The 27,453-nt window shown below is 47.9% G+C and overlaps 1 protein-coding gene across 2 annotated transcripts in view; it reads left to right on the top strand.

Annotated features, from left to right (window-relative positions):
* FRMD5 (FERM domain containing 5) overlaps positions 1–27,453 on the top strand; it is a 78,939-nt gene that overhangs the window by 14,865 nt on the left and 36,621 nt on the right. For both annotated transcript variants that reach the window (XM_066592980.1, XM_066592981.1), the window contains exon 2: positions 22,671–22,775. In XM_066592980.1, the coding sequence (XP_066449077.1) occupies positions 22,671–22,775 (105 nt within the window). The remainder of the gene's footprint in view (positions 1–22,670; positions 22,776–27,453) is intronic.

Consider the following 27,453-nt stretch of genomic DNA (forward strand, 5'->3'; position numbering starts at 1 on the left):
CTTTTAATAAATATACACAAATTCTATTACTCTATTTTTACCACCTAAATGATGTACAACTTGTGGCGAAAACACAATGTCAGAATCACTTGGATATGCAAAACTTTTATGGAGTTATTCTGTTAGATAATCCGTCCGTGGGGAACGTAGTTAATGCTTTCCATAGCGTTGCTATGGAAAGCGCAGTCCCCTGTCCACAAGCAGAAAATCATAGCGATTTTCCGCTTGCGGTTACCAAATTGCAGCATGCTGTATATTGGCGCAATGTTTTGTAGCCCATATTTCCCTATGGAGCCTTTGTCTTTGTTGCGATGCGACTTATCGCGTTTTTTGTGTGATGCGACTTAGTCCTATTCTCTTTCTCGCGAAAGCATCGCGGCAAAATCACGCTAGAAAGTCGTGAGTGGCCATGATGTTTTCGTGAGAAAATGCCGTGATGTTGCATAAAATTGTGGGAACGCACCTCCAATATCGCCGCTATTTTCTTGCTGCTATATCGCTGTCGCCCGTGTGAAAGGGGCCTAAGGACTTTGTTAACAGGGCCACATTTGGGAATTCCATCAATAATATCCCTCATATGGCACCCTTAAAAATCTTCCCACCATACTGCCCCCAATACTGCACATGCTGCTGCAGCGGATCCAGTGTTACGGAAGTTTTTAAAAGTTTTTGCATAGCTCTATGCCCACTTCTTGCTACCCCCACCCCCTTCCCCTTCCTTAAACACTTTGCTACTGTTGAATCCTCTGTCCATGCCATAGCCGGTACTCGGCTTCTGATCTTATGTAGGCAGCGTATGTGCAGAAGAAGGCTAGACTGAGTCAGAGCGAGCGCTTTGATTTTTGTCTATGGACCTACATGTAACGAATAGTAAGATTTTTTTTTTGCCACATGGGCAGCATTTTACCCTTCAGTCTCAGCATGGGTTTCACATCTGTACATTACAATGGCTATTTATGGGAGGTGACCCAGTGCATATTTATAGATTGGTGAAGTGGGTCACATTAACTAACAATGCAATATACGGCCCTGGAGGATTCTGTTTTTTGGGATGTCTGCTCCAAATAAATGAAGGACTGCACACCTGGGACTGGGAAGACATCAAACATTTGTGAGCTACAGGTTACCTGCACTAAGATAATGAATTTTTCCTTCTGATGAAGGGCTAATTAATTTCTTACTAACATAGATTGTATGGCTTCTGTATGAGCCATTGTGCAGTAAACTGCTCTTAGTTCTAGGGCTTAAGCAGAAAATCACACCCGCAAAACGTGACGAATGGAACCCATTGATTTCAGTGAGTTTGTTCTCATGAGCGTGTTTCTCGCGCACAAAAAAAGATAGGCCCTGCCCTATCTTTTTGCGTTTTACACAGCAAGCTGCCATAGAAGTCTATGGCAGGATCAAAAAAGCAAGGTGAAGGGTGTGACCCTGCGGGCAACGTAGGGAAAAGAAGACTGATGGCCCTCATCAGGCTTTAAATAGCCATTCTATTTCATGGAAAGGGAATATCATGCGCGTGAGTGAACTGGCCTTGCGAGCGCAAAAATCGCAATACTATGCGCACACACGCGCGTATCAGCCTGGTTGTAGCCCTCTTCAAACCTTGATCATGCACAAATATGCTGCGTTGCGGCAAGCGCATTTGCGCAAAAGTTCGTCTCTTGAAGACCATAGGCTGGGTTCACACGGAAAGGATTTGCCGTGGAAATTCCGTGCAGAATTTCTGTGCTGCAAATCTGCCCGCTACTCCTATTTCGGGATTAGCCAGCTATGTGGACGAGATTTTACAAAAATCTCGTCCACACGGGGCGGCCAATCTGTCGTGGCAAAATCCGGGCGGAACCCGCGATGTGGTGCTTTTTTTTTTTTTTCCTTTGCGGCCTCACTCCTCTCTATGCGGAGAGAAAGCCGCAATGGAATACTGGCGGCTGAGCTGCTCCAAAACCCACTGCGAAATGCTGCAGGTTTTGAACCTGCGGCTCTCCCGCGGAAGTCTCGTGGTTTTTACGGTGTGGCAAAGCCGCGAGATCTCCTCGGCAGTTCCGTCCCGTGGAAAACTAGCTTTATTGTACTTTCGGACTGTTATTGTTTGTTTTTTTTCCCCTGAATGATGTGCTGTATGCTGTATACCCTCATGCACCTGGTTGTATTCAGCATGTCAAATATGTCAATTGTCATCTAGGAGTATCTACAGCTCCCTAATATAGACTGCAAGGAAAACTTGTTTTAAAATGCAGCAGAACCTAAAAAGTGGGTCGGTTGATGGATCTCATTAGTAAACAGATGGGTTTTAATCTGTTATCCTTATTTATTTATTTTTAAAGCCCCTAAGTAACACCAGTGTAACATAACATGGCATAATGTAGGATACAGGAATGACTGCTATGTTAATACAAATGTGCATTTAAGGGGCACTCCAGCACAAACTGACGGGAGCATTAAGCAGCACACCTTACACAGTAGTGGACTCGGGCTGCTCCCTTGTTGCTGTGCCCTTCAGCTGATTGATGCACTGGTGACACCAACTGGACATTTGTTTTATGTTCAGCATTCGTTTAACAAACCTATATTGGCAGGTACTTTGCCTTTAAAAGTTGTTGTGAAGGCACAGGTGGGCTTGTTGTGAAGGCACAGGTGGGCTTGTTGTCAAGGCACAGGTGGGCTTGTTGTGAAGGCACAAGTGGGCGCAGTGGGCTAGTGAGTTCTTGGGTCATGTGTGCAGACACGGTAGTGTGGTTCTGCACGAGTTTCGTCTTTGGGTTGTCACTCTAGTCTAGATGATGTGGGCAGGAAAAACCTGATGCGGTGCCGACCCCATAACTCTGAGCTCCGTTCAGAGTGGATCTTCAAAATAGGTTCCTTCTCAAACACTGCAGCATTTCGGAATAAGGCAAACATGCCCCCCATGTGCATACCTGTCCCGGGTTTGTGACGTCCGAGGTTTGGGCAGCATGAACCAGGTGACAGGTTCCCTTTTAAGGATAATTAGGGAGCTTTATCAGCAATGTTGTAGTAGTATACCTGAATTTACAAATGGGCAAATAGGGTGTAAATTATATCATACTTATTTAAAGTGGTCCTCTTCCTGACAAAATATGTGTGGCGTATATGTGTTTTGTGGAGCAGGTCTCCTAAACTTTATATGTAGTAGTTTCCATGTCATTTGAAGGCGTTGCTTTTCTCAATGGTTGAGAGCCAATGCCGGATTATAATAGGTGCGGTAGGAGCGGCCACCTTGGTCCCAAGAATCCAGGGAGGCCCATGACTATCCAAACAACCCTACTTCCTGTCCTGCGAACTCCCAACCCTCATACTTAGTGATTTCAACATCCCCATTAACAATCCCAACTCCCCATTTGCCCCTCAACTTTTAACGTTCACCTCCTCCCTCGGCCTATCACAACACCCCAAGTCCGCTACTCACAGAGACTGAAACACACTCAACTTAATCTTCATCCGGCTCTGCTCTGCCTCCCACTTTACTAACTCTATTAGGCACCCTAACATCTCCCCGGACCCACCCATCTACTGCACCTCCAGGAAACCCCAGACCGTCCGTACCCAACAGTTCGCTAAGACCCTACGGTCCTCTCTGTCCCCATCTCTCTCCGCTCATGCCCCAACCTGGCTGCCGAACATTACTCCACCACCCTCAGACACGCCCCAGAAGAAGAGGCACTCCCATGACCAGAGCTGTCAACCGCAGACCACGACAACCCTGACTCACGCCCCAAACGCATTATATCCGACGGTGCTCCAGATGTGCTGAACGGCTGTGGCGTAAATCCAAACAGCCAGCAGACTTTCTCCACTTCAAATTCACATTTTTGCTCAAAACCTATAACCTCGTGCTCCACCACGCCAAACAAGTCTTCGACACCTCCCTCATCTCCTCATTATATGACAACCCCAAATGACTCTTCAACACCTTCCACTCCCTCCTTAACTCCAAAAAACAGGCCCCCGTGACTGACCCCAGCGCTGGAGAGCTAGCCACACGCTTCAGAGAAAAAATTGAAAATATCCTTAAATTATTCCCTAAACAATGCGCATCTAACCCTGACCCTGATATTTTCAGCACGGCATCCACCACTCATTCACTATCTGTACCCGAACATTTAACAGAGGAAGAATTCTCCCCACCACCTGCGCTAGCTACCCTTACCCCTTCTCCGACCCCTCTTCCCTGCTGTCATTACCCACCTCACTACCATCTTCAACCTCTCCCTATCCTCTGGCATCTTCCCCTCCTCTTTCAAACATTCCATTATATTCCTTCTTCTAAAGAAACCGACCTTCGACCCAACTGATGCCATCAATTGCCGACCTATCTCTAACCTCCTCTTCATCTCTAAACTACTTGAACGCCTTGCCTATTCCCACCTAACTAACTTTCCCCAGGGCTTGGTCTTTGGCCCCCTTCTCTTCTCTATCTATACAGCCCCAATCGGGCTAACCATTCGCAGATTTGGTCTCAAATACCACCTCTATGCTGACGACACCCAGCTATATACCTCCTCCCATGAAATCTCTACACCTTTCCTCTAGAACATCTCCGACTCTCTGTCCTCTGTCTCTAACACTATGTCCTCCCTCTGTCTCAAACTTAACTTCTCAAAAACTGACCTTCCCGTTTTTTCACCCTCTACCAGCCGACTTTCCCCCAACATCACCATATCAGTAGCTGGCACCACCATATCCCACAGACAGCAGGCCTGCTGCCTTGGGGTCATACTGGACCTCTCCTTCACCACCCACATCCAATCTCTGGCCCGAACATGCCACCTGCACCTCAAAAACATCGCAAAAATCCAGCTGTTCCTGACCACGGAGATGCTAAAGACACTCGTCGCCCTCATCCATTCCTGACTCGACTACATTAACTCACTGCTTACTGGCCTTCCCCGCAACAGACTCTTCTCACTCCAACCTATATTAAGCACGGCAGCTAGACTCCTCTTCCTATCCAGACGCTTCTCAGATGCCTCGGCATTATGCCAGTCACTGTACTGGCTGCCCATACTTTACAGAACTCAATTTAAACTCCTCACCCACAGAGCTCTCCATGGTGCCGCGCCACCATACATCGCCTCCTTCCTGTCCGTACATCACCTAGCCTGCACGCTGCGCTCTGCCAACACAGTCAGACTAGACATCCCCCCAATACGAACCTCACATGCTCACATCCAGGATTTCACCAGAGCAGCACCGACCCAATGGAATGCTCTACCCCAAGACATCCGGACAGTCCCTGATGCATGGAATTTCAGTTCTTCAAAGAAGCATACCAATTCCCCTGATTTAGTCCCTGCCCTCAAATTACGCCCATCATGTTAATTTCCTGCCTGCATACTTTCCCTCCCTGTCCCGATTGAGCCCCCCCGTGCACTCGAATGCGCTGCGGAATAAGTTGGCGCTATACAAGTAAAGAGTATTATTAGAGATGAGCGAACGTACTCGTTTCGAGTAATTACTCGATCGAGTACCGTGATTTTCGAGTACTTCCGTACTCGGGTGAAAAGATTCGGGGGGCGGGGGGAGGCGTGGCGGAGCGGGGGGTAGCAGCGGGGAACAGGGGGGAGCCCCCTCTCTCTCTCCCTCTCCCCCCCCCCCCCCCACTCCCTGCTGCAACCCCCCACTCACCCACGGCGCCCCCCGAATCTTTTCGCCCGAGTATGGAAGTACTCGAAAATCGCGGTACTCGGGCGAAAAAGGGGCGTGGCCGAGTAGGTTCGCTCATCTCTAATTATTATTAATCGGCCACTTGGCTGGTAATCATTTTTATCAGCTGTATTAACTGCCAGTAAGAATTTATGAAGTCACCATTGCCATGTGGCAACCCTCCCAAGCCTCCACTCAGTAAAGTGCCCCAGCTGTCCTCTGAACTCCAAGGCCCCATTTTCTCATAATACAGAATTCAGAACAATCTCACTCACACAACACTGTCTATCATGGAGCGAGGATCGCTCTGTAAAGAGCATAACCTCTCTCCTCCCCCTGTTTCCTGCGCTCCAACACAGTGTACTTAGCGCCAGAGCCTGAAGGGAGGAGACAGGTTAAGCTCTATACAGAGCGGTCAGAATCCGGTTATAGACAGTCCTGCTGTGGAGCTTGTATTATGGGAAAACGGGGCCGTAGAGCACAGGATGCACGGGACTGCTGGGACTTATTAGTAAGCAAAGTGAAAGAGGCCACTGTTAGGAATCTGGGCCACAGATGGGGCACTGTTAGGAAATAGCGACACAACTAGAAATCCTAGGAATCGCAGCTACAGAGGAGGTGCTATTAGGTAGTGAGGCCACAGAGAGGACACTATTAAGAAGCAGGGCCACAGAGGGGACACTATTTGAAATCAGCAAAGTCATCATGGCGAACGGGGCCGGATGGAGAAGAAAAGGGAAAGTGAGCGACTTTAGTCAGATAGGATGTCACCTGTTATCATTAAAGTTAATGGTACTGTAATTATCAATATGGTCTGCAGTGTGCCTGTGTATAGATTATATCTGCCATTATATGGTGGTAATATTGGACGTAACATAGTGGTGGGTTTTTTTTGTTTTTTTTTTAGTTTCAGTATGGACCTTGGTCGCCTTAATCCGCTGCTTTTGAGAGGGGTCACAGCAGGGAGTGTCTAGTTTTTTTTTAATTTTATTTTTATAGGTCTCCGACTGCACATCATGAATCTTCTTAGTTGGTAGGATTTTGCTTTGCAGTTATTAGGGTATCTGCCAGATGCTTTATTGAAGGGACCCAAACAAGTGCAGATTCTCCCTTACAGGACCATAGAGTTTTCCTTTCTGAAGTGGAGGGGGAAACACGTAGCAGGCGAGTGTGAAGGTGTGGATAGAGTAGGTATGCAGTGATAATAAGGAGAGGCTGGCATGTGCTGGAGCGTTATCACAGGAATTAGTCAGGGTGAATTCTATTAAGAGCCGTGCGAGGGGAGGAGGAGAATCTATAGCTGGAACAGGCAGAAAGACTCTAGTAAACCGGAGCTCAGGGAATAAGGAAATTAAATGGCTTGATGAGAAATCTGTGTTCTTTCATCAGACACTTTCTTTTTGTGCGACGTCTCTGGGGTATGTGCTAAAGCAAATGGTATTTTAAAGGGTAAATATACTCGCAAAATGAAGATATAGCCGGCATACTGCTGCAGAGGCTCAGAGCCGCTCCGATCCCTATCATCTTATTACAAGTATTAGCAAATATTATATTACATATAATAGGGCACGAAGTTCCAGGACACGCAGAAAGTATTCACAGTTGGACTGATTTCACATGAGCATGTTGCGGGTGTCGCAGCCTGACCGCAAGTCTCCTGACCTGAAATCAGAACTTTATAGGAATTCAGGTCAGGATAGCCACAGTCGGTCTGAGCCACTCGTATAAAGGACGCTGTAATGTGCCTGTAATGCAATATTCTACACAATCTTCTCTTTTTTTTTTTTGTATTTGATTCAAGTTTTTGGTTAAAAATAAAGAAAAACTGTACATTAGAAAAAAAAATCGTTTTATGGACAAGAATAAGGCATGCAATGTGCATGGTCCACACAGACTGGACCCCATACAGACGGGCGTTTGTGTTCTCCAATGCTTGTTCGCATACGCCCACGTAAAGAAGCCTTAAAGGGGTTGTCCCGCGAAAGCAAGTGGGTCTATACACTTCTGTATGGCCATATTAATGCACTTTGTAATGTACATTGTGCATTAATTATGAGCCATACAGAAGTTATCAGAAGTTATTCACTTACCTGTTCCGTTGCTAGCGTCCCCGTCTCCATGGTGCCGTCTAATTTTCAGCGTCTAATCGCCGGATTAGACGCGCTTGCGCAGTCCGGTCTTCTTCTCTTCTGAATGGGGCCGCTCGTGCCGGAGAGCGGCTCCGTGTAGCTCCGCCCCGTCACGTGCCGATTCCAGCCAATCAGGAGGCTGGAATCGGCAATGGACCGCACAGAAGCCCTGCGGTCCACCGAGGGAGAAGATCCCGGCGCCATCTTCACCAGGTAAGTAAGAAGTCACCGGAGCGCGGGGATTCAGGTAAGCACTGTCCGGTTTTCTTTTTTAACCAGTGCATGGGCTTTGTCTCGCGCCGAACAGGGGGGCTGTTGAAAAAAAAAAAAACCCGTTTCGGCGCGGGACAACCCCTTTAAGGGTATGGCGTGCGTATGCTCTACGTATTTTTTGTTGTGGATTTGTGTGTGGAGAATGTTACAATACCAGAAAAGTGGAGGAGATTTCAACAAATCTGCACACTGTGGAAGAATCCACGGCATAAATGCCAGTGTGGATTTTCAATCCGCTGCATGTCAATTTATGATGTGGATTTCCAAAGTGGATTTCATCGTTTTGTGTGAGCTGGTAAATCTCTATCAAATCTGCATACAGAACATGCAGATTTTGAATTCAATTAATTGAATTCAATGAATGAATGGCTGAGCGCTGCCTGTGATTGGCTGAGCGCTGTGACCAATCACAGGCAGCGCTCAGCTGTCATTTAATAGCTAAGTGCTGCCTGTGATTGGCTGAGCTCTTAGCCAATGACACTAGTGCTTTCTGTGGGCGGGGATTTTTCAATCGCAGGCTCTTGAAGCCGGAAGAAGACTGACGTAGCCAGAGAGAAGATGTGAGCATAATTTTTTTTTTTTTTTACAACTAGGGATAATTTTCAGGGAGGGGCTTATATTTCAAGCCCTTCCCCGCAAATCATTATTTCGGGGATTGCCGGCAACCCACTGCTTTCAATTGGGCTGCAGCAGTGCCGACCCTATTGAAAGCAATGGAATAGCATCACAGACATCCCTGTGGGTATGAAGGAATCTTCTGTCACAGCTGTGGCAGAAGTCCGCAATGTATTCCCTGTGTTTTCAAAGGGGCTAACACTGCTGCCGCTGGCTCCACTGAAAACGTTGTGCGATATCGCAGAGTTTTCTCTGCGCTGCGAGGAACTCGCTCTGGCAGTGCAAAAAAAAAATATTCCTGGTGGGTAGCCACCCTAATAGATACCTTTGCTTTTTATGCTCTCAAGGTACCTCCATTAAAAAGGAACAGTAATGTACTGTAATTCTACAATAAAGACCCCAGCCTCCAGTGCAGATTTTCCAAAAATCTCAAACAAAAAAATCACAGCATGCCGAGCTGTTTTGTCTGGAAAACTTCCGTATAGCATAATGGTCCACAGACGGCCCTCACAAAGTCAATGGGATCCATTTGGCGCCGTCTGGTTCCATCATAGAACAGATCACTTTGGGCATGGATTGATTTTTTTTTTCCTGCTCTCATATTGAAGCAAAAAAATGGAAACACAAAGGGAGCCCTTTAGGCTCTATTCAGACCTTATTATTGGCTCCGTCCAGGAGTCTTGTCAGAGTTTCCATTTAAAATCCCAAAAATGGCACTGATGGGCGGGACCTGAGCGGAATGTATCTTGGCCAATAATGAAAACTGCTGACATGGGAACCACTAGGTCTTCATTTTGGCAGGATTCTGTTCAATCTCAGCATTTTATGTCCAAAAGAATAACATGGTGGACTGCACTATTCTTTCTGGCACGATGCCATAAAAAGGACGGAAACCTGCCAAAAAGGAGACCTATTGGTCTCTATTTCAGCAGTTTTCATTAATAGCCAAGACAAGTTCCACTCAGGGCTCGTCCGTGAGTGCTGTTTTCAGAAAAATAAACAGAAACCCTGATGAGACCATTAAATGGAGAACATAGGGAGGTGTGAACAAGACCTTTTACTGTGTTTTTTTGTAATAAAAGCTAACAGATTTTTCTTCTTTACCAATTAACCCTTAAAATACCTATCGACTAGATCTTTATATGCCTGATTGTAATGTTGATATAAGTACGTGATCACCCCCAGATCTTCAGTGCCCAAACGAAACCTGGATTCTTCGCTGAAGGCAATCTGGTTCTACTTAACCCTTTTGCAATCCACTGTCTGACGTCTAAAGACATTCTGATTGAAGGCTGTACAGCTCCGACGTCGGAAGACGTCCGGCAGGGTATTCTTACTGTATATTACTGGCCACTCTGTTGTCGGGGGGGCCTCTCCAGCATGTCCCATACCGCAGTAATGGTTCTAGCCAGCAGAGGGCGCCATAGTATAATGGCAGAAAGAGAAAGCCCGCTAGGAAACCCTGAATTCCAAATTAGATTGCAAAGGGTTAATAGCAGTACAGTTTTGTGGGTATCAAAGGCCGTACATATAATGTGCGCCGTGTGACAAAATGTCCTTCATTTAAGTGTTTAGAAGTAGTTCTGACAGACACAGGAGCCTGTAAAGATTGTGCCACCTGGATGGCGGACAACTAAACAGTTGGTGCTGCTCGTGCTTGTCAGACGATCCTCTCTACTGGTGGTCTATCAAGGACCTGGTCGCCTTGTGTGCCCTCACGCATCCACTAGTCCCAACATCTCCTAACAATCTGGTCAGAACGACTCTGGTAACGGGGGAAAAATGGTAAGCCACTTACTAATATAATATAGTGAAAGGGATTGGAGTTGGTCAAAATATTTCCATGCAAGATGTACGAACTTCAGCAGCTAGCTGAGGAGACATGTTCGCTCGTTGCTTTTGCATATCAGCTGCACAAGATTTACAAACTTCAGCTGCTCGCTGAGGTGAAATCTTGGCTTGTCGCTGTGTCATGTAAGCTGCATTAGCTTTACAGCGGCGTTGACCCTCTGTGGTGACAGGTTTGCACGACAGCGACTGTTTGTTCTAACACTGGACAATGGTTGACGATTAGCTGAAGGCTGGACTGGTGTTGGCAGCATTAGCACTTGAGATGACATGATATCACGTTCAGGAGATGTGAAGATAGTGATGGACTATGCTTCAATGTTGTTGGTCAATATGCACCGCCAGCTATGTATGTGGACATTTTTGAGCTGTCATTTATTGGAGTCTCCACACAGGTGTGCAGCTGTCTAACAACCAGCTACAAACTGCCAGACTGAGTACTGCTGTATCCATAGCAACGGAGCCCACCGGGGTTTGTGGGGGATGTAGTCCGCCTGTAATTCCTCATCCAATGCACAGGAATGAAGGACCTGTGATGACGTCACCGACTTATGATCAGGGGTGGAGCTCAGAGCTCCAGTGACTGATCACAGGACGGTGACATCATCACATGGAACTCGCACAGTCACTCATCACAGATGGGAGTCAGTATTTTAATATATAATTTGTGTATATATATATATATATATATATATATATATACACACATACATATATATTGTCTGTAATTAAATTTATCATTAAAATGATTGAGTAAATACGTCCAAAACGTTCCGGTGTTAAAAGGGGAAAGAAAAACGTCAGCATAAAATCTCAATACGTGAGGAGAAATTTCATGAATTTCAATTTATTAAGATTGTGCATCTGACAGCTTCAGGAGAACAGCAGAGCCACGAGACAACTATAGTGTGTGCGGTGCCTATGGGACGGCGAGGCCCTGACCTAGAAGCCTTGGTAGCGTATGCAGTAGGTGAGGTGAATAATGCAGAGCCGCACACAGCACATCAGCTCACTCCATGCTCCCTTCTCCCTGCTAAGAGATTATAGTCCACTCAAGCACACAATAAGATCAGAGCCGCTCAATTTCACCCAGGGCCTGCGAGCCCCATGTCTGGAATTGATAGGGAGAGGAAGGGAAGGCCAAGCGAGAAATGATTTTTTTTTTCTCTCTGTTTTTCCCAGTCATACATTTTATTTCTAGAAATTGGCTTACTAGTAGAAGTTGTGTAATCAGCTGTGAACCATCAGCGCTTCATAGTGACTGTACATAATAATGCATCGATTCTGTAAGCTGTTCGCCTAAAAGCAGCCATACACATTAGGTTGAAGTTGGCCAAGCCAACAGTACCCGTCTCAGCAGGATCGCTTGGTGTTTTAATGCCCCCTAATGACTTCCCTTGGGGGGGAAAGAAGAGCTGGAAATGTTGGAATTCACCTTGCCTAATCCTTTGCTGCTGCTAGAAGTGTCTTGTAGCGGCTTAGGCTGGGCTAACATGGGCGGATTCCAATCGCGGAATCCGCGATCGGCATCGGCCCGGAGGATCAACGCCAAGATGCGGGCATTGAAAGGCATGTAAAATCACTTTTTCTCCCACACTCGTGGATACGAATTGCATATTGCGCGAGTGGAGGAAAAATCACAGCATGTTTTATTTTGCCATGGATTTCGTGCATACTCCTCAATTGAAGTCATTGGAGGCCATCCGACCGGCAGCCCATACGCTATTAACATTGCGTATGGGCTGCGGGTACTCGCGTCATCAAATACACCCGTGTGTATTTGCCTGCAGTTTGCTTGACTTTGCAATGCCTGTTTGTCAGAACAATTCTTGACATCCTCCTCTGACTCCTTTCATTGACGAATTGTTTACCACCACAGGATCCCCTTTCACTAGATGTTCTCATCAATCACACTATTCTTGGTATACTGTTGACACCCTGGCATGAGAAAACCCCACATGGTTGGCAGTTTGTGAAATCCTGGCCCCAGCTTGCCTAGCACCACCGACCAGGCCTCGTTGGAAGTCACTCAGATCACTCGATTTTCCATTCTAATGTGAATTCCCACTGAAATGTGAATAGAAAACGTGTCACATGATTTTATACTGCACTCTGGGGTCACCTGCCTAATTTCCATACAGGGAAGCTCCAATCGTGAAAGGGACGGGGTCTCGTAATAAAGTGGCCATTTGGTGTATATAGCCAGAACTTCAATGGACACATATCCAGTCTGATAGGATAAATGGACTGGGTATGCGGTGGGGAAGCCACTCTGCATATTATATGTCCTACTGCACCTTATGACAAGCTTAGTGACAATCCTTATGGCGCTATAAGGTTGCCCATTGGTGGCCTATTTGTAGGGATTACCTTGCTTTCTGAGTGCCCCCTTACGGTATGCGAGGGGCTCCGCAGCTCATCCTGGGCAGTGCCAGTTTTGCAATCCCGCTATTAGCTTGGCTTGTCCTCAGCCAGTTTGCAGAAGTACTTAGCATTCTTGTATTTCTTGAAGCAATTCATTAGCCGTGGCTCCTGAGTATACTGTATATAAAAGGCTGCAAGATAAATTATAACTCGCAGTTTACTCATACAGTAATAAGCAGTAAATGAAGAGCCCGCCGTATGTGAGTGATCTCCGGTAATGGTGTCTCTCGCGGGGTGAGACGCCGCTGCCCTGCCTCATATTTTCCTTGTGCATTATTTTTCATTACTGGCGTAATCCCCTAGAGCTTTACAAGACATGTTTTAGCTGGAGTGTACTTAGCATTAGGCACGGTAGGGCTTTGCCTGGGGGAGATAAAGGCTTCCCTGCACACAACGTTTGTCAGGATGGAGGCTTCTCTTCTGTTTTTCTTCAAAAAACAAAATATTGCATGAGAAAAATCAGCTGACAAACGTGTGCGAGGAGGTGACAGCTAGCCGTATATACAGACATTATCGGCATGTTCATAGCGAAATATACACACACTGTATGAGGATATGCAGAGCAGTATGTGCCAATAGTATCAGTATATACAGACATACACATAGCAGTATATACAAACATAGGATCTATATATGCATACATACACAGTAGTATATGCATAGCATTGTATACCAATAGTATCAGTATATGCAAACTTACACACAGCAGTATATACCAACATAGTATTAGTATATACATATCGTGCATACATGTAACAGTGTATACAAACATAGAATCTGTGTATGCATACATAGACAGTAGTTTATGCATAGTATATACATAGCATTGTATACCAATAGTATCAGTATATACAAACATACACACAGCCGTATATACCAACATAGTATCAGTATATACATACCGTGCATACATGTAACAGTATATACAAACATAGTATCAGTACATTCATACATAGACATAGCAAAATATACCAACGCAAAATGAGTATATGCATACATACACATAGCAGTATATGCAAAGATAGTATCAGTATGGATGTGCAAATACATAGGGGGGAATTCATAGTATCATCTATCACCATTAGGACATGTATGGGACCATCTGGGAAACCAACTTCAATGGCCTACGAGTTTGCTAGAGTCTGAATTATAGCAAAGGTGGACGGATATGCCTCAGGATACCGTACATAACCTGTATGCCTCCATGCCTGCCTGTATCATATCTTGCATCCAAGCTTGAGGTGGTACAACAGGGTACTAGAGCCTCCATGCCCGCCCGTATGACATCTTGCATGCAAGCTAGAAGCGGTACAACAGGCTACTAGAGCCTCCATGCCTGCCTGTATCACATTTTGTATCCAAGCTAGAGGTGGTACGACAGACAACTACAGCCTCCATGCCCGCCTGTATCACATCTTGTATCCAAGCTAGAGGTGGTACAACAGGGTACTAGACCCTTCATGCCTGCCTGTATCACATCTTGCATCCAAGCTAGAGGCGGTACAACAGGTTATGGAGCATCTATGCCTGCCCATATCACATCTTGTAGCCAAGCTAGAGGCGGTACAACATGGTACTAGAGCCTTTCTTTAACTGTTCACGCTTCCGCAATAAATTATCCTTGTGCCCTGAGGGTAAAAACACATGTTATAGAGTCATAGAATAGTAGAGTTGGAAGGGACCTCCAGGGTCATCTGGTCCAACCCCCTGCTCAGTGCAGGATCACTAAATCATCCCAGACAGATATTTGTCCAGCCTTTATTTGAACATTTCCATTGAAGGAGAACTCACCACCTCCCGTGGCAACCTGTTCCAACATGTGCTGATACACCTGCTGCTACGGAATGTATTAGTGCATAAACTGTTTGGGGTTATTTCCGGACTATTCAAACTCTGCACTATTGCACGTGAGTTTGAAAAAAAGAACAAAACAGGAGATAGACCCCGTCCTATCTTTTCTCACGTGCTATTAACGCACAAGAGTCTCAATAGTGGAAACGAAACCATTGATAGTTTCGTTTTGTCCCATTATGCCGCTGTTATTTTCATGGCCACATAACGAGACTAAAACACACCCATCGGTTTAAGCTCTGATATTGTCATCACTTACAGTTATTCTATCAACATTACAATCACATATGGGAAGTTTCATTCCATTCCAACAACTTCTTGTTGATGGATTTTAGAGATGAGCGAACACCAAAATGTTCGGGTGTTCGTTATTCGGAACGAACTTCCCGTGATGCTCGAGGGTTCGTTTCGAACAACGAACCCCATTGAAGTCAATGGGCGACCAGAACATTTTTGTATTTCGCCGATGCTCGCTAAGGTTTTCATGTGTGAAAATCTGGGCAATTCAGGAAAGTGATGGGAATGACACAGTGACGGATAGGGCAGGCGAGGGGCTACATGTTGGGCTGCATCTCAAGTTCACAGGTCCCACTATTAAGCCACAATACCGGCAAGAGTGGGCCCCCCCCCCCTCCCAACAACTTTTACTTCTGAAAAGCCCTCATTAGCATGGCATACCTTTGCTAAGCACCACACTACCTCCAACAAAGCACAATCACTGCCTGCATGACACTCCGCTGCCACTTCTCCTGGGTTACATGCTGCCCAACCGCCCCCCCCTCCCCCCCACAGCGCACACCAAAGTGTCCCTGCGCAGCCTTCAGCTGCCCTCATGCCACGCCACACTCATGTCTATTTAGAAGTGCGTCTGCCATGAGGAGGAACCGCAGGCACACACTGCACAGGGTTGGCACGGCTAGGCAGCGACCCTCTTTAATAGGGGCGGGGCGATAGCCCACAATGCTGTACAGAAGCAATGAGAAATATAATCCTGTGCCACCGCCATCAGGAGCTGCACACGTGGGCATAGCAATGGGGAACCTATGTGCCACACACTATTCATTCTGTCAAGGTGTCTGCATGCCCCAGTCAGACTGGTAATATGCACCTTAACAGTAACCGCGTTGGTGGTAATGTGGTGGTGACTGCGGACCTAGTAGCACGGTTGTATTTTGTTGGTTTTCGGAATGTGGCCAGGATTAAGTGGGCCGTGGCGGGGGGATGGTGGGGGGGCTCTCTTGTAGTGTCGGTAAAGGTGAAATTCTTGGACTGCCACCAGACGAACCAATGCAAAGGCATTTGCCAACAATGTTTTCCCTGTTGGAGGAGGAGGGGGATGTTTTTGAGGCACTACGTGTCCTCTCCACGTGTCCGTGGTTATATGCACCTTAACAGTAACCGCGTTGGTGGTAATGTGGTGGTGACTGCGGACCTAGTAGCACGGTTGTATTTTGTTGGTTTTCGGAATGTGGCCAGGATTAAGTAGGCCGTGGCGGGGGGATGGTGGGGGGGCTCTCTTGTAGTGTCGGTAAAGGTGAAATTCTTGGACTGCCACCAGACGAACCAATGCAAAGGCATTTGCCAACAATGTTTTCCCTGTTGGAGGAGGAGGGGGATGTTTTTGAGGCACTACGTGTCCTCTCCACGTGTCCGTTCCATGTCAGCAATAGTAGCACTCAAGACAGGCCCCAGTAACAATTCTGAAGCAGCAGTATAGCGGGAGCGCAGTCTTCGTTCCATGTAAGCAATAGTAGCACTCAGGACAGGCCCCATTAACAATTCTGAAGCAGCAGTATAGCGGGAGCGCAGTCTTCGTTCCATGTAAGCAATAGTAGCACTCAAGACAGGCCCCAGTAACAATTCTGAAGCAGCAGTATAGCGGGAGCGCAGTCTTCGTTCCATGTAAGCAATAGTAGCACTCAAGACAGGCCCCAGTAACAATTCCGAAGCAGCAGTATAGCGGGAGCGCAGTCTTAGTTCCATTTCAGTAGCCTTAGTATAGCCAAGGCACAAGTTACATTTATGTAGCTAAAGTGTAGGCCAACCCCACACACCTTTCTGTACCATGAGTGCAGGCGAAGAACATAGAAATTACTATGATTACACTGTAGGTGAGGGCCCCAAAAAATTGGTGTACCAACAGTACTAATGTACCTCAGTAAAAATTGGCCATGCCCAACCAAGATGGCAGGTGAATCGCTTTGGTTAATGTGGCTTAAGTGGTAACTAGGCCTGGAGGCAGCCCAGTGTAACGAAAAATTGGTTCAAGTTAAAGTTCCAACGCTTTTAAGCGCATTGAAACATAAAAATTGTTCAGAAAAATTATTTGAGTGAGCCTTGTGGCCCTAAGAAAAATTGCCCGTTCAGCGTGATTACGTGAGGTTTCAGGAGGAGGAGCAGGAGGAGGAGGAGGAGGAATATTAGACACAGATTGATGAAGCAGAAATGTCCCCGTTTTGGATGGTGAGAGAGAACGTAGCTTCCATCCGCGGGTGCAGCCTACGTATTGCTTACGTATCGCTGCTGTCCGCTGGTGGAGAACAGAAGTCTGGGGAAATCCAGCCTTTGTTCATCTTGATGAGTGTTAGCCTGTCGGCACTGTCGGTTGACAAGCGGCTACGCTTATCTGTGATGATTCCCCCAGCCGCACTAAACACCCTTTCCGACAAGACGCTAGCCGCAGGACAAGCAAGCACCTCAAGGGCATACAGGGCTAGTTCAGGCCACGTGTCCAGCTTCGACACCCAGTAGTTGTAGGGGGCAGAGGCGTCACCAAGGATGGTCGTGCGATCCGCTACGTACTCCCTCACCATCCTTTTACAGTGCTCCCGCCGACTCAGCCGTGACTGGGGAGCGGTGACACAGTCTTGGTGGGGAGCCATAAAGCTGGCCAGGCCCTTAAAGACTGTTGCACTGCCTGGGATGTACATGCTGCTCGATCTACGCACCTCCCCTGCTACCTTGCCCTCGGTACTGCGCCTTCTGCCACTAGCGCTGTCGGCTGGGAATTTTACCATCAGCTTGTCCGCAAGGGTCCTGTGGTATAGCAACACTCTCGAACCCCTTTCCTCTTCGGGAATCAGAGTGGGCAGGTTCTCCTTATAGCGTGGATCGAGCAGTGTGTACACCCAGTAATCCGTCGTGGCCAGAATGCGTGCAACGCGAGGGTCACGAGAAAGGCATCCTAACATGAAGTCAGCCATGTGTGCCAGGGTACCAGTACGCAACACATGGCTGTCCTCACTAGGAAGATCACTTTCAGGATCCTCCTCCTCCTCCTCCTCCTCCTCCTCAGGCCATACACGCTGAAAGGATGACAGGCAATCAGCCGGTGTACCGTCAGCAGCGGCCCAAGCTGTCTCTTCCCCCTCCTCCTCATCCTCCTCATGCTCCTCCTCCTCCTCCTGTACGCGCTGAGAAATAGACAGGAGGGTGCCCTGACTATCCAGCGGCATACTGTCTTCCCCCGCCCCCGTTTCCGAGCGCAAAGCAGCTGCCTTTATGGTTTGCAGGGAATTTCTCAAGATGCATAGCAGAGGAATGGTGACGCTAATGATTGTAGCATCGCCGCTCACCACCTGGGTAGACTCCTCAAAATTACCAAGGACATGGCAGATGTCTGCCAACCAGGCCCACTCTTCTGAAAGGAATTGAGGAGGCTGACTCCCACTGCGCCGCCCATGTTGGAGTTGGTATTCGACTATAGCTCTACGTTGTTCATAGAGCCTGGCCAACATGTGGAGCGTAGAGTTCCACCGTGTGGGCACGTCGCACAGCAGTCGGTGCACTGGCAGCTTAAAGTGATGTTGCAGGGTGCGCAGGGTGGCAGCGTCCGTGTGGGACTTGCGGAAATGTGCGCAGAACCGGCGCGCCTTTACGAGCAGGTCTGACAAGCGTGGGTAGCTTTTCAGAAAGCGCTGAACCACCAAATTAAAGACGTGGGCCAGGCATGGCACGTGCGTGAGGCTGCCGAGCTGCAGAGCCGCCACCAGGTTACGGCCGTTGTCACACACGACCATGCCCGGTTGGAGGCTCAGCGGCGCAAGCCAGCGGTTGGTCTGCTGTGTCAGACCCTGCAGCAGTTCGTGGGCCGTGTGCCTCTTATCGCCTAAGCTGAGTAGTTTCAGCACGGCCTGCTGACGCTTGCCTACCGCTGTGCTGCCACACCGCGCGACACCGACTGCTGGCGACATGCTGCTGCTAACACATCTTGATTGCGAGACAGAGGAGGAGGAGGAGGAGGAGGGTGCTTTAGTGGAGGAAGCATACACCTCCGCAGATACCAGCACCGAGCTGGGGCCCGCAATTCTGGGGGTGGGTAGGACGTGAGCGGTCCCAGGCTCTGACTCTGTCCCAGCCTCCACTAAATTCACCCAATGTGCCGTCAGGGAGATGTAGTGGCCCTGCCCGCCTGTGCTTGTCCACGTGTCCGTAGTTAAGTGGACCGTGGCAGTAACCGCGTTGGTGAGGGCGCGTACAATGTTGCGGGAGACGTGGTCGTGCAGGGCTGGGACGGCACATCGGGAAAAGTAGTGGCGACTGGGAACTGAGTAGCGCGGGGCCGCCGCCTCCATGATACTTTTGAAGGACTCCGTTTCCACAACCCTATACGGCAGCATCTCAAGGCTGATGAATTTTGCGATGCGGACGGTTAACGTTTGAGCGTGCGGGTGCGTGGCGGCGTACTTGCGCTTGCGCTCGAACACTTGCGCAAGCGACGGCTGGACGGTGCGCTGAACTACACTGCTGGATGGGGCCGAGGACAGCGGAGATGAGGGTGTGGGTGCAGGCCATGAGGCGGTAGTGCCTGTGTCCTGAGAGGGGGGTTGCATCTCAGTGGCAGGTTGGGGCACAGGGGGAGAGGCAGGGGTGCAAACCGGAGGCGGTGAACGGCCTTCGTCCCACCTTGTGGGGTGCTTGGCCATCATATGTCTGCGCATGGTGGTGGTGGTGAGGCTGTTGGTGTTGGCTCCCCGGCTGAGCTTTGCGCAACAAAGGTTGCACACCACTGTTCGTCGGTCGTCAGGCGTCTCTGTGAAAAACTGCCAGACCTTAGAGCACCTCGGCCTCTGCAGGGTGGCATGGCGCGAGGGGGCGCTTTGGGAAACACTTGGTGGATTATTCGGTCTGGCCCTGCCTCTACCCCTGGCCCTGGCCACCGCACTGCCTCTTGCAACCTGCCCTGCTGATGCCCTTGACTCCCCCTCTGAAGACCTGTCCTCCTGAGTAAGCGTTGCACACCAGGTGGGGTCAGTCACCTCATCGTCCTGCTGCTCTTCCTCCGAATCCTCTGTGCCCTGCTCCCTCGGACTTACTGCCCTTACTACTACCTCACTGCAAGACAACTGTGTCTGATCGTCATCGTCCTCCTCACCCACAGAAAGTTGTTGAGACAGTTGGCGGAAGTCCCCAGCCTCATCCCCCGGACCCCGGGAACTTTCGAATGGTTGGGCATCAGTGACTATAAACTCCTCTGGTGGGAGAGGAACCGCTGCTGCCCAATCTGAGCAGGGGCCCGAGAACAGTTCCTGGGAGTGTTCCCGCTCCTGAGCAGGTGTCATTGTAGTGGAGTGAGGAGGCTGGGAGGAAGGAGGAGCAGCAGACAGAGGATTCGGATTTGCAGCAGTGGACGGCGCAGAACTGCGTGTTGACGATAGGTTGCTCGAAGCACTTTCTGCCATCCAGGACAGGACCTGCTCACACTGCTCATTTTCTAATAACCGTCTCCCGCGTGGACCCATTAATTGGGCGATGAATGTGGGGACGCCAGAAACGTGCCTCTCTCCTAATCGCGCAGCAGTCGGCTGCGACACACCGGGATCAGGAGCTCGGCCTGTGCCCACACCCTGACTTGGCCCTCCGCGTCCTCGGCCGCGTCCACGTCCTCTAGGCCTACCCCTACCCCTCAGCATGCTGTATTACCAGTGATTCGATTTCACAGGCAGGAAATAAATTGGCGCAAGACTGCAGGCCAAATATAATTTTTGCACTTTTTGGAAAACGAAAGGCCCCACTGCCTCTAGTGAATGAATAATCTAAGTTTAATAACTGTGCTGTGTCCCTGCTAATGTGTCACTGAACGTGAGGGTAGCAGAGTTATTAACTGTGGCAGAGCAGGTATTTTTTTTCCCAATTAAGGAAAGCAAATGGCGAAGCCAGCAGTAAAGCGTAGCTGGGTGCGTATGATTTAGCAATGTTCACGCAGCTCACACGTGTCCACCGGCGTTAGGACGGACAGAGGCTGGACAAATAGATTTGTTTTCAGTTTTTTTCCACCAAAAGGCAGCACTGCGTATATTCTATGAACATGAGAAGTTTAATAACTGTGCTGTTTTCCTGCTAATGTGTCACAGAACGTGAGGGTAGCAGAGTTATTAACTGTGGCAGAGCAGGTATTTTTTTTCCCAATTAAGGAAAGCAAATGGCGAAGCCAGCAGTAAAGCGTAGCTGGGTGCGTCTGATTTAGCAATGTTGTTCACGCAGCTCACACGTGTCCACCGCCCTTAGGACGGACAGAGGCTGGACAAATAGATTTGTTTTCAGTTTTTTTCCACCAAAAGGCAGCACTGCGTATATTCAATGAACATGAGAAGTTTAATAACTGTGCTGTGTCCCTGCTTATGTGTCACAGAACGTGAGGGTAGCAGAGTTATTATAACTCTGGCAGAGCAGGTATTTTTTTCCCAATTAAGGAAAGCAAATGGCGAAGCCAGCAGTAAAGCGTAGCTGGGTGCGTATGATTTAGCAATGTTGTTCACGCAGCTCACACGTGTCCACCGGCGTTAGGACGGACAGAGGCAGGACAAATAGAATTATTTTCACTTGTTTTACAAGCAAAAGGCAGCACTGCGTATATTCAATGAATAATAACTGTGTTGTGGCCCTGCCTATACAATTCTTTCCCTGCAGTATCAATGGAGGGTGGAATGCTCTGCAGAGGCGATTTTGAGAAGCCCAAAAAAAATGCAGCACAGCTAACAGCAGCCTGGACAGTACTGCACACGGATAAATATGGCCCTAGAAAGGACCGTTGAGGTTCTTGAAGACTACACTCACTCCTAACACTCTCCCTGCCTATGCAGCACTTCTGTCCCTAATGCCAGGTGCAACGCTCTGCAGAGCCGATTTTGAGAAGAAAAAAAAATGGCACTGCTAACAGCAGCCAACACACAGCTATCAGTGGCCCTAATAAGGACCTTTGGGGGGTCTTGAAGCCTACACTAACTACCAATTCTTTCCCTACAGCAGCTCCGGTACAAACAGCACTGTCCCTCATCTAACTCACCAGGCATCTGAGGCGAGCCGCGGGAGGGGCCGACTTTTATATTAGGCGAACACCTGATCTTCCCAGCCACTCACAGCAGGGGGGTGGTATAGGGCTTGAACGTCACAGGGGGAAGTTGTAATGCCTTCCCTGTCTTTCAATTGGCCAGAAAAGCGCGCAAACGTCTCAGGGAAGTAAGTGAAAGTAACCAGAACACCGCATGGTGTTCGTTACGAATAACGAACATCCCGAACACCCTAATATTCGCACGAATATCAAGCTCGGACGAACGCGTTCGCTCATCTCTAATGGATTTCTTTTTTTTTTGACATAGCAGCGTTCTATACACATGCACTCATACACACATATAGGTAGCAGCAGTATATAGGTCATAAAGTATTGATCATGGGAGCCGACTGCATTGACATTAACCATTCCTCGGCACTTTTCCTGAACACCCATTGATTTGTGTTCTGTGCTCCCCAGATAAGCAGGGCTACAACCAGACCTCAGCATGGGTTGTTGTTAGTGTCGCCTTGACTCCCGCTCTGCATTGAAAATGCTGTTTTACAGTTCTGTCTTCTTCTTATCTTGTCTTGCAGAGAGATGCGAAGGGCCAGCAGCTGTTTGACCTCCTCTGCCACCACTTAAATCTGCTGGAGAAAGATTACTTTGGAATCCGATATGTAGATCCCGACAAGCAGAGGGTACGTGAGAGATCATGTGTTCATGTAGCGCTGTACAATACAAATGATACTGTAAACTACATTGTCACGCCGATTACTTGCTTTTCAGAGACAATCCAAATGATCATAGACGCATAGGCAGAAAAGAGTTAATCTAGTTAGTTGACAGCCACAATGCTCACATAGCAGCCACATTGTGTACATGGCAGCCACAATCATCTTCGCTTTCATCAGCCTAGCCCAGGCTTATTCCCTGCTGGGGACAATACTCTGACTTCAGCTCTGATTATTTTAAGGCTCATTGACACAGGCGTATGCAATTTCGGTCCAAGATACAATGACCGGTTTCACTGCATGTGTTTTTGTTGTATATGTCCTTTCTTTACATCCGTGTGCCATATGTTTTTTAAATGTGAAAAAAAAAAAAAAACGGAAGGTGGTGTCACTTTTTTGATGTCACTTTTTAATTCACTGTCTCCTGGCCAGATACATACAAAATGCCGCACACACATGTGCAACATCCTTGCTTTTTTATGCTCCCATAGACTTTCTATGAATACAGACCATAATTGGAAATACTGCAACTTTTTAAAAATTTTACATGCAGCATTGCTCTGCGTTAAAAACACACATCTGAACGGCAGTCCAAAAAACTTTTCTGTCCCTGTGAATGGGCCCTTACTTAAAAACAGGGAGACCGCAACAACCACTTCAGTACTGGATGGTTAATACCTCCTTATTACCCAACCATTTTGGGAGATTTTTCTTGTGAAACAATATTTGGATTACCGTAACTTTTTTTTTGGCCTTTTTTGTCGATGTTGTTGCATTAGGGCTCGTTTTTATGTGGAATGAGCTGTATTTTTCGGTAGCACCATTATCTGAAAAATACCGCTGGGGTGGGAGGCACCATTCACTGTTCAGTTTAACTAACATGCTATCTTTATTCTGTGGGTGGACACAATTGTAGTGAAACCAAATAGGTATAGTTTTGTATGTCTTTCTACTTTTGCATGATAAAACCCCCTCTTCTAAAAGAAAAAAGTAAATTTCGCTTTTGTGTCAACAGATTCTGAGGGTAGGTTCACACGGAATCCGTGTAAAAAAAAAAAAAATGCTGAATCTTGCAGAATTTTTTTGTGCTCGTGGAATTGCAACGCGGAAAATCCCATTGATACAAGTAACTCGCTCATTTCTACGTCGGAACTTCACATGCAGATTTTGCCCACTGACAGGTTTTTTTGGAGGTGAAGCCTGACGTGTGAACATACCCTGAGAGCGTTATCTTTATTATATGGCTGACTACGACTGCAGATACACTGCCAGCCAAAAGTCTTTGGATACCAGAAACACAGTTTAAGGGCGAGTAAATACATTGCCATTCAAGATCTTTCTGATTTGAAAAAAATCTAAGATAGTACCATAAGCCTTTAAAATGCTATTAACTACTCTTAGTATCCTATTGACTCGCTTTTGTAAAATGTTTGGTGGTAATTGCTTCCATGACGCTTGTAATACACTCATTTTTAAAAAAAAATCAAGCACCTAGAAGGAGTTTTCAGAATCGATTTTGAAGCTTTATGTGTTTGATTGTAAAGTAAGTAGAGGATTGCAATATCAGAGCAAAAGGATACTTTATTGAAAATATTGAACACTTAAAGGGAGGTTCTAGTACCCTGTTGTATCACTTCTAACTTAGATGCCTTTCCCCCCCCCGAATAATATCCTGCTGGAAAATGGCTCTTGGAAACCGCCATGTGAGGCAAAACATGTGGCTGCAGGACTGTCGTATGCTATGGCCCCCCACACCATCACACCAGCAGTGGGGCAGTTGTGCTCCTACTAAGGTTGCCATCTTCATCATGAAAAAATACCGGCTATGGTTAAAAGAGGGGGTGGCTTGGGGCGTGGCTTATCACAGGGCAAACATTTCGATCTGCGCATGCGCGACGGTCATTGATAGGGGGCCATAAAGGATCACATATTGGCAGGCGCGACTAAAGGACTAACTAAGGGACAAACGGACTAAAGGACTGACTGAGGGACTGACGGACTAAAGGACTGAATGACTAAGAGACAGACAGACTATTAGATTGACTGAGAGACAGACTATAGGACTGACTGACTAACTGAGGGACGGACAGACTAAAGGACTGACTAACAGGCAGACGGACTACAGGACTGACTGACTAAGGCCTAATTCCCATGGCCGGATTTTCGCCACGTAAAACTCAGTGTACATGCTGCGGAATTCCACCGCGGAATTCTGCAGCATGAAGTTACCCGCAGCATGTCTTATTTGCCGCGGATATACGTGCAGACAGCTTCCATTGTAGTCAGTGGAAGTCGCCCGTCACGCTATACTTTCGCTGTAGGACAGCGGAAGTATAGCGTGAATACGCGCCCCGCCGGCCGCGTCATGTCACGCTACCGGCGGGTAATGCGACACTGCCGGCGCGTCATGCGCTGTACTGCGCATGTGCGCTGGAGCGTCATGCGGGACTTCGCGCAGCAGATCTGGAGGGGAGTATGGGGTCTTTGGGCCGGCGCCGTGACAGACTCCACTGCGGTATTCCGCTTGCGGAGCCCGTCACGGCCGTGTGCAAAAGGCCTAACTAAGGGACAGACTGTCAATGGACTATGGAACGGACAAACTATGGAACTGACTAACTGAGAGCCACACTGACTGACTCTCTCTTATACCTGACAAAGTTACTAAGGCAGGGCTTCCCACCAGCTGCCCCCCACAGAGCAGCCCCTCACCCACTGTCACCCGTCCCCGACGGTCTCCGCAGTAGTAGTTCAAATACTTAGATTCCCCCCCCCCCCCTAAGCCCCCTTCCCTCCCATTTGCTAATGGCAGTTACACAGGGATGATGGCAGCAGCGGCTGTCAGCAACTTACCTAGGAGTCCTCGGCTGTGGAACCATTAAGAGGAGGATTCCTAATGCACACATGCAGGGCCAAGATCACACGCTGGAAGTGACGTCACCGCCTCCCGCACGGATGTTTGGCTACCCAGCGCCGGCCAATATAAGCTGCCGCTGGGTTAACCAATCACAGCCATTCAATGACGTCATTGAATGGCTGTGATTGATTAACCCAGCGCCGGCTAGCCAATCACAGCATTATCTTTGCTGGAGGCAGGGAATTCAATCCCGCTTCTAGAGAGCGTTAAAAAATACTGGCCTTTAATAGGGTCGGTAAAATAAAAAATACTGGCATTGTCTTGGCCAGAAAAATACCGGCCAGGCCGGCGAGTTACCGGCCTGGTGGCAACCGTAGCTGCTACACAGCAAAGGTAGGATTGAGGCGCTCACCCCTAGGTCTCCAGACATGAACACGGCCGTCAGTGCCCAAACAAAACCTGGATTCGTTACTGAAGACAACCCAGTTCCACTCCGTAGCAGTCCAGTTTCGCTGTTCACGACACTATGGTAAATGGAAGCTACGGCAAATCTCAAAGGCAGTACACATAATGGGCAGCATAAGACTAAATGTCCTTCAGCCAAGCGCCTGGAAATGGTTCTGACAGGTACAGGGTCTGTAACGATGGTGCCACCTGTCTCTGGACGGCAGACAACTAAACTGCTAACAACTAAACTGCTCGTGTTTGTCAGACGCTCCTCTCTACTGGTGGTCTGTCGAGGCCTTCCTGAGCCCCGTCACCTTGTGTGCCTTCACACATCCACTGGTCCCAACACCTCCTAACAGTCTGGTCAGTACGGCCCCTATGGCGGACCATTTGCCAATTTGACCTATCAGATTCTCGCAAAATCACAGAGGTCAGGAAAACAACAAAGACGTTATTCACTGAAAAAGCCAAAAATACAATACCTGAAGGTCCGCAAAGCAGACACGGTCGCCATAGGTACGATCGCCATAAGGCAGGCACAATCGCCGTAGGGCAGGTGCAATGGCCGTAAGCCCTAAAGATATGCAGTCAGCCAGACAATATTGTGGAGGAGCAACTTGTTCATGGCAGGCTAATATGCAGTCACCCACTTAACCCAGCCCAGATTGGGGAGGAGTGACTGCATATAATCATAGCCTGGATCGTGACCCACCATACAGGATATCAACCCTAACTGACTTAACAGCGGGTTGCCCTGTATCTCTAAAGTGGGCCACACTGGCTGATTGATTGTGCCGGTGGCGATTGTGCCTGCCTTATGGCGATCGTGCCTATGGCGACCGTGTCTGCTTTGCAGAGCTGCAGGTATTGTATTTTTGGCTTTTTCGTGAATATCAGATTCTCGCATTCCAATAATGCGCCCCCTTTCAAACTCTGTTAACTGGGTAAAATCCCTTCTCTGCATCATAGAGGCGTCTAGTGGTCAACAAGCTCTACACAAGCGGAAGAAGAGGTCACTACACACAAGGAGCCTCCGAGAGACTTTCATAGGCCAAGGGGGGAACCACTTTTAGGGCCTCAGGTGGACAGACCGTTCATCTAATCACACCACAACTCTAATCATACGCATATTTGTCTAAGATGCAACTGCATGCCGGGTTTTGAAACTAAACAACTCCTTCTTGGTGCTTGATTTTTTTTTTGACAAAAAGTATATTCTTCTGAGGCTTTATTGAGAGGTTGGACACTGTTTCCTAACTTCACCATCGAGTTTCTCCTGCAGATGTTCTCTTGAGTTTAGAATAAACAATTGTTTTCAGGGTACCCTCATGCTTTGAGGTGTGC

Source organism: Eleutherodactylus coqui, chromosome 2 (genome assembly GCF_035609145.1).
Source record: "Eleutherodactylus coqui strain aEleCoq1 chromosome 2, aEleCoq1.hap1, whole genome shotgun sequence".
Lineage (NCBI taxonomy): Eukaryota > Metazoa > Chordata > Amphibia > Anura > Eleutherodactylidae > Eleutherodactylus > Eleutherodactylus coqui.